We start from the raw sequence: 8,888 nt of genomic DNA, 5'->3' as shown, positions 1-8,888 counted from the left end.
AACATCTCACAATGATTATGACCGCTGTGACAGTCTTTCATTAAAGATCTTGCATGTCATTCTTTCGGTTAATCCAGGGGATCCCTGTACCCCAGGGCCCTCTCCCAGTTGGCATCAAGAGTTCCTTGGGTCAACCCTGAATCTACCTCTTTCTTTATTATGTACAGACACTACCACTATACAAATAAGAGTACTTCCCTTAGACATTTGATAAGATACCAAACAAAAAACTTGAAGGTTAAGTAAAAAACTGGAGGCATTTGTGAAAGATTGGATGTCTTGAATGTTAACTAGCTAGCAGAAAGGCTAGAGTAACTCAGAGTAGATAGAAGGAAATCTTTTTCTATGGAGTGGAAAAGTGGGTCCCCAACAGCTTACTGCTAGGAATGATCTTGCTTGCTACACCCATAAAGTGATTTAGAAAGGGGAGCAAACTGCTTGATATTAAAAGGAAATCTTTCTATTGAATTCAACAGGAGTCGGATAAGGCCCAAAATCTATGGATGACAGACATTGGAAGGATAACAGATATTCTTGAGAATCTTCAGCGACAGGAAGATCTAAGCAGACTGGAGAAAAGGACAAAAGTATGTCATATAGAACTGAATGTGATTAAATGTAAAATCAATAACATTACCCACTTCCATAGTGCCTTTCATCTGACGATTACAAAGTGCACATTAAATTATTCCTTAACACTTCTATAGCACACTACCCTTTTTACAAATAAGTTGAGACACAGTGATTAAGTGACTTCCTCGAAGTCTGACAGAAACCCTGAATCCTGAGTCCAAAATCATAAAAACATAACAACAGCCATACTGGGTCAGACCAATGGTCCATCTAGCCTAGTATCCTGTCTTCTGACAGTGGCCAATGCCAGGCGCTTCAGAGGGAATGAACAGAACAGGCAATCATCAAGTAATCCATCCCCTGTGGCCCATTCCCAGCTTCTGGCTAACAAAGGCTAGGGACACCATCCCTGCCCATCCTGGCTAATAATCATTGATGGACCTATTCTCCATGAACTTATCTAGTTCTTTTTTGAACCGTGTTATAATCTTCCCAACATCCTCTGACAAAGGATTCCACAGGTTGTGTTGTGTGAAGAAATACTTCCTTTTGTTTTTAACCTGCTGCCTATTAATTTTATTTGGTAACCCCTAGTTCTTGTGTTATGAGAAAGAATAAATAACAACACTTCCTTATTTACTTTCTCCACACCAGTCGTGATTTTATAGACCTCTATCCTATTCCCCCTTAGTCATCTCTTTTCCAAACTGAACAGTCCCAATCTTATTAATCTCTCCTCGTATGGAAACTGTTCCATACCCCTAATAATTTTTATTTCCCTTTTCTGTACCTTTTCCAATTCCAAAATATCTTTTTTGAGATGGAGTAACCAGATGTGCACGCAATATTCAAGATGTGGGTGTACCATGGATCTATATAGAGGCCATATATCATATCATCTATCCCTTTCCTAATGATTCACAACATTCTGTTAGCTTTTTTCACTGCCGCTTCACATTGAGTGGATGTTTTCAGAGAACTATCCACAATGACTACAAGATCTCTTTCTTGAGTAGTAACAACTAATTTAGACCCCATCATTTTATATGTTTAGTTGGGATTATGTTTTCCATTGTGCATTATTTCCTATCCTCTGCGCTAGCCACTGAAATTTTTAGAACGCTTTGGACAGACTATAAAATAAATTGTATAGTAAACAGTTGTCTATGAAAAATTTAAAACAGCAGTTAAAAGTGTGATACTATGTGGTTTAACTAAAATAAAATGGACTACTTCATCGACTACTAGTTTCAGATATTTTTAAATGCCAGTGCTTAGTCTGCAATTGCATGCATTCCTCCATTATTAAGTCATTAAATATAGTTACCTAAGTCGATTTTTATCTGCAAGCAGCATATGGACATATCTTTCCAGAGAATGTTCATTTAATGCACAGCGTAGCCAGGCACGGCCTCTGCCAATATCTGTAGTAATAGTCCTCAGAGAGTAGAAGCGCTGTAGTTCATGTTTATTCAGAACTTCTCTTACGTAGTACCAAAACACTGGCTCTGCAAGATATATTAAGATACAAAAATACACTTAACAAATATGTCTGGTCTATTTTCCTCTCTCCCTATCACAAAGTCATTAAAGAGAATACCATTTATATCATTTCTATTCTTACCTCCAAATTTTTATGCCAGTTTTTTCAAATATCATTCTAAAGCCAATATAATTACTATTTCATGCTTAAGCACAGACAATAAACTGTCTCCTATCTATAGAACATGCTATTTTACTAAAACAATACAATTACCTGCTTATGACCTTGAACATAGATGAATCATTTCCCAGCTTGTTGTAACCCTTCAGTTTAGTAGCTTGCTTACTTCTACAGAATTTCTCTGAAGCTATTGACTGTAGATATTTGTGATAAGAATTATCCCTGCAGGATTCCACCTTCACTCCTAAATCTAATATATATTTAAAAAGTCATCCAATTTACCATTTCATTTATAACAGCAGGGCCAAAATTTCATCTGGGGATGCATATTGCTATCGTTTTTAAAAACACACCTATGCTCCAGAATTGATAAATTTGTGACTGATGTAAGATAACTTAAGTTTGCTGGCAACAAATTCTACTTACTATTAAAAACCTCCCATCAAATTACCGTATTGCAGTTAACTACCATTCTACTCTATATAGGTTCTCATACCATGCTCAACACTCTGATATCTGACCATTTTCCAGCAGTGCATTAAGCAATATGATTAACACTTGTCCTGTGTTTGTTCTCTCCTCCTGTCCCTAGGGGAGAAATAGAGTGGGTTTTGGGTATGGTGGTGGTTGTTGTTTTTGTTTTTTGTGGGGGGGAGACAGGAAGGAGGGAGAATTTGGTTTGTTTTTTTAAATATGCATGTTGCTATGTGTTTATGCTAGAGAAGGCAAGGTCAAATAAATGTGCCTTGTACTTGATGTGGAAGGTGGTGCAGATTGTGATGGTCATTATTTCTTGGGGGAGTTAATCCCACAATCTGGAACTGGCCCCCAAGAAAGTTCTGAATTAGAGGTAATGACAATACACAGGTCAAGAACAGCATACGTGTGTACAATAAAACACTTTTACTTCACCACATTTTTTAATTAAACTCAAGATGTTCTCAGGATACTTTTATGGCAGGTCACATCCTCCCAATTCACTGGGTAGAAAGGAGCAGCCATCTATTAGCTTATTCCTTGCCATTAAAATAATATTTTTAACAAGTTATATGCAGTTTGACAATTACTATTGACCATCAGTATTGCATGAAATATATATATTGCTCAAAACCAAACTATACAGCAATATTAGCATTAAAGTTTTGTGACGACACCAAATGGTCACAATTAGAGAAGACTGAGAAACTTCTAAGGGACCTAATAAAGCTAGACAATTGGCAACATGAAAACAGATTAAATTCAAGGCAGATCAGTACAAGGAAATGAATATGGGAGAGAACAATTTAAACTACTCCTACACTTTGCTGTTAATTTAGAAGCAATCAACCACTCAGGAGAGAGACACAAGTACCCTTGTTGACAGCTCAATGAAAACCTCTGCTCAATGTAAAATGGTAGTCAAAAACCAAATAAGATTTAGGTTTTTATTAAGAAAAGGATAGCGAAACCTCATACTGCCATTACATAAATTGACAGTAAACCCTTCCCTTGAATACTGTGCTCAGTTCTGGCCATCCCATCTCTCAAAGGATATAACAGAAATATAAAAGGTTCAAAGAAAGGCAATAAAAAAAAAAAAAAAAATCACAAAAGGCATACAATCTCTTCTCAGGTTGGAAGTTTTTAAACACCTCAATCCTGTCACATCTTATTTGTCTTCTCTAAATTAAATAAGCGTGGTTGTTTCATGCAATTAATATTATAGGAAAGGTCAATCAGGCAGTCCTAGTTTCTCTCTGCTAATATAAAAACTTTGCAGAAGTTCACGCTTTTGAATAGGGATTGCATGCTGAGAGACACAGTTATTGTGGGAGCTGTTGGTGCGGTTAGCTGCTTTTTTAGGTTTATTTGCCTCTAATCTGTTAAAAGGAAACTAAAATGTTAAACTGGCATCTTTTTAATATATTTTTTGAAACCTAAATACAAGGATGAATAAAAATAGAACCATATAACCTTGTGCAACTCAGTACCACAAGATATTACTGAAAAAAATTAGGGAAAAATATTGAAGTGTGAACAAGAAAATTGGCAGTTCCGCTAAATGAGATGAAAACATGTAAGAGATAGGAACCTCACACTTCAAAGACATATCAACCACATATCCCTGGGGTTATAAAGGAACTTCCCCCATGGGCATGTTTATCACAGACATTTTCATTTGGGGGATTTATACATTTCTGTGAAACACAGAATACTGGACAAGATGGACCACTGGTTTGATCCAGTATAACAATTCTCACTGTCCTCTGTTCCTTTACACACGGATCCTACACATGGACTAAATTTAACAACTAAAATGGAACTATTCACATGTGCAAAATTAAACATGTGCTTACCATGGATTAGGGCCTTATATAATGAACTAACATGGAAAAGATAAAGAGGGCCACACTATATGTCTGGAAGCTTTATTACTATTTCTGTAGCTCTGGTCTGGCTTGCATTTATTAGGGTCTCTCCATTTCAAACAGTTAAACTGGCATATCTAAGAAAAGAAAAGATTCCTTAAAATAAAATACATCAGTAGCAAAACTACCTCGATTTACTTCTTTTATGAAGACAGTCTCTTATGATTGTTTATGAAAACATGCATTCATTTGTGTTTCAGTAAGACAGAAAAACTGAAAGAGGAAATGAAAATGTTACTGGAATGAAAAAACAAATAGATTTCCCCTTCTGCTCAAAGCTAACAATCCCACTGTTTCCTGGCACTCTGCTTATTGACAGCAATCAAGGCTTTCTGAAAAGGATGGAATTTCGGGCATCAACAGTTAATATTCAAAATTTATTGAATATAAATTAAATACTAGCATTACATACTATAGTCCAATATGAACATATTGATATAAGGTGGGATTTCCAAAAGCACTAAGTCACTGATTAATTGGGAGCAGACTCACAGAGCTTTTGAAAAATCCCACCTCTCAGGTTTACAATACTATACAGGTTTACAATACAATACAGTCTGACAATCACATACAAAAATAATAATCAGGAAGATGATCTACTCTGTATTCAATGTATCCTGCATAAATGTGAGGCAATATACTGATATTATGCAAGTTACTCAAATATTTACTCAAATATTCACCCACTTTACACAAAATAAAGTTTACATAAATTATACATTCAGTTTTGCTCTATTTGATTATAGGTTCCATAAAGCTCCCATGTATTATACATTACTCAGCTGTGTATTACAAGGTTAGAATGCCATCCTGAAGTGGTTTATTGGGCAAGGACAAACTAATTTTGAAGTCTGGTTTCAGAAAGTACAAATCTATGGCTTTTTGATGGGGAGAAGGGGAAAAGCCCAAAGTTCACAACTTAGGCATTGTAACTAGCTTGTACTTAAATGTTTGCCTTGTAATTAGTTGGAAAATGCTTTTAAACATTTTATAGCATTTTTCACATTAAGTGGCATTGTACAATATTTTGACATTGCCTTTTCTGTGCTATGTGAATAGATTTTTTTAATTTCTTATTTATTCACAGCCAAGCAGGTGCAAAATTCTGTTGTTTTTAATTGGTCCTTTGATTAGATACTAATATTTTAATTCCCCCATACACACATTGATATAAATTAGTCATTCTTCTTTATAAACATATACAGAAAATGATGGTGGTTATCACAGAAGTCTTCTGCATTATGAATCATAAGACACAGTAGGGAGGGTAATCACTGCCTATAATACAATAAGATAGCATACTGTAAAAAAGAAAGAATGTTTAAGATAAGAACATAAGAATGGCACTCTTGAGGGAATCCTGCACCAAAAAATTAAAATTCTGCACACAATATTTTAAAATTCTGCAAAATTCTGCATATTTTATTTGTCAAAATAACACTATATAATTGCATCAGTTGCAATTATTTTGGTAATGTATTTCAAAATACCTGTCAGCAACTATGTCTGTAACAATAAAGACAACAAAAATTCCCCCAGGAGTAGAGTGTTAAAAAAAACCCTACGACAACCCAGTTCCTGTATCTCTGCCCCCTCCCACCCAGAGCTGAGACAGGGGAGAGGGGGTGGCAGACACCCATACCTTCTGCCCACAGAGCCCAGCCATGGGGCACCCCTCAGCCCAGACACCCACAACCCCTTGCCCCCAGACAACCCCTTGCCTCCAGAGCCCAGCTGCAGGCACCCATGCACCCAGACACCTGCAACCCCTCCCTCCTCAGAGCCCAGTTGTAGGGCACCCCCGCACCTCCTCCCCACAGTGCCCAGAGGGAGAAACTGCCTGATGCTGGGTCACAGGCTTGTACTGAGTTTCCTGAATGCCGCCTTCTTCCTTCAGAGTGTGCCGGGAACTGTACCTGCTGGGAACCCTCTAGCTCCTCCTTCCCTGTCCCCTGGCGGGGCCTTCTATTTGCAAGCTAGGAAGCTGGGCTCTGCTGGATCCAGCAGCCCCTAGTGGCAGCCAGCAGTTCTGCAGTGCCAATTCTGCAGTGAAAAAGAAATTCTGAGCAGAACAGTACATAAGAACATAAGAATGGCCATACTGGGTCAGACCAAGGGTCCATCCAGCCCAGCATCCTGTCTGCCGACAGTGGCCAATGCCAGGTGCCCCAGAGGGAGTGAACCTAACAGGCAATGATCAAGTGAGCTCTCTCCTGCCATCCATCTCTACCCTCTGACAAAGAGAGGCTAGGGACACCATTTCTTACCCATCCTGGCTAATAGCCATTAATAGACTTAACCTCCAAGAATTTATCTAGTTCTCTTTTAAACCCTGTTATAGTCCTAGCCTTCACAACCTCCTCAGGCAAGGAGTTACAGAGGTTGACTTTGCGCTGTGTGAAGAAGAACTTCCTTGTATTTGTTTTAAACCTACTGCCTGTTAATTTCATCTGGTGGCCCCTAGTTCTTATATTATGAGAACAAGTAAATAACTTTTCCTTATTCACTTGCTCCACACCACTCATGATTTTATATACCTCTATCATATCCCCCCTTAGTCTCCTCTTTTCCAAAAGTCCTAGCCTCTTTAATCTCTCCTCATATGGAACCCGTTCCAAACTCCTAATCATTTTAGTTGCCCTTCTCTGACCCTTTTCTAATGACAGTATATCTTTTTTGAGACGAGGATACCACATCTGTACACAGTATTCAAAATGTGGGCGTACCGTGGATTTATATAAGGGCAATAAGATATTCTCCATCTTATTCTCTATCCCTTTTTTAAACATTCCTAACATGCTTTTTTGACTGCCACTGCACACTGTGTGGATGTCTTCAGAGAACTAACCACGATGACTCCAAGATCACTTTCCTGATTAGTTGTAAGCTAAATTAGCCCCCATCATATTGTATGTATAGTTGGGGTTATTTTTTCCAATGTGCATTACTTTACATTTATCCACATTAAATGTCATTTGCCATTTTGTTGCCTAATCACTTTGTTTTGTGAGATCTTTTTGAAGTTCTTCACAGTCTGCTTTGGTCTTAACTATCTTGAGCAGTTTAGTATCGTCTGCAAACTTTGCCACCTCACTGTTTACCCTTTTCTCCAGATCATTTATGAATAAGTTGAATAGGATTGGTCCTAGGACTGACCCTTGGGGAACACGACTAGTTACCCCTCTCCATTCTGAACATTTACCATTTATTCCTACCTTTTGGTTCCCTGTCTTTTAACCAGTTCTCAATCCATGAAAGGATCTTCCCTATTATCTCATGACAACTTAATTTACGTAAGAGCCTTTGGTGAGGGTGTCATGGAGTATTGGGGGACTCAGGGCCCTGCACCCCCGGCCTCCTGCGATTCACCATGACTCTCAGCCAGCCAGTAAAGCAGAAGGTTTATTTGGATGACAGGAATACAGTCCAAGACAGGTCTTGCAGGCACAGACAACAGGGACCCCCTCAGTTAGGTCCATCTTGGGGTCCCAGGGCATCCCAGCCCCTCTTGGGAGGTCAGAGCAGTCTCTGCCTCCCCACCATCTCACCACCCAGCTTCCAAAACTCTGCCTTCAGCGACCCCTCCCACAGCCTTTGTTCAGTTTCCCGGGCCAAGGAGTCACCTGGCCTCCAACCCCTTCCTGGGTTCTCATGTTACAGGCTCAGGTATTCGCCCTCGGGCAGACTCCCATCCCGCAATGCAGACTATCCTAGCAACACTCCCCTGTCAGCATTCACACACCACAGTAAGAACAGACCCAGTTCGTCACATTTCTCCCCCCTTCGAGACCGAACTGAGCAGGGTCACTTTAGCCAGTGACCCAGGGAAGTTCGAACCTACCCCCATTCCCATGGATGCCCCCGCATCCCTTCCATTCCTTGGTGAGAATTACACCAGGCCCCTCCAGTTTCACGCCCCTCCCTTAGGTCGGGGTGCTTGATGGCACTCGCAGTTCGCAAGTGGGAAGGTTTATGCGGCCTGTGCCCTTTTCCCACCCCAATACCCCTGGGGTTCCAACTGGGCTGTGGTCTTCTCCCAGCGCTCCAGTCTGGAGGTCTGTGCTTTGGGCTCTCTTGGTTTAGAGCCGCCCTTTTAACCTTGGCCACCCTCCGGAAAGGATCCTTTATGCTGGGCAAGGGTCCTAAAACTGTTTTCCCGTTGTCCCAGGCCTTCCTCCCCCTCTGACAGGGGTCACAGGATCGGCAGTACTGTCGGACCGTAACAAAGACCCCAGGCCAGTAAA

At 39.8% G+C, this 8,888-nt stretch overlaps 1 protein-coding gene across 1 annotated transcript in view; it reads right to left on the bottom strand.

The window, feature by feature from the left end:
- Positions 1-1,896: 1,896 nt before the first annotated feature.
- LOC117883853 (sorting nexin-29-like) overlaps positions 1,897-8,888 on the bottom strand; it is a 38,319-nt gene continuing 31,327 nt past the window's right edge. Inside the window, exon 5 of the mRNA XM_034783665.1 lies at positions 1,897-2,081. Coding sequence (XP_034639556.1) covers positions 1,897-2,081 — 185 coding nt within the window. The remainder of the gene's footprint in view (positions 2,082-8,888) is intronic.

This window comes from Trachemys scripta, chromosome 10 (genome assembly GCF_013100865.1).
Source record: "Trachemys scripta elegans isolate TJP31775 chromosome 10, CAS_Tse_1.0, whole genome shotgun sequence".
Taxonomy (NCBI): Eukaryota; Metazoa; Chordata; order Testudines; family Emydidae; genus Trachemys; species Trachemys scripta.
Note: the sequence above shows the minus strand (reverse complement) of the source record. Positions and strands in the feature narration are given on the sequence as shown.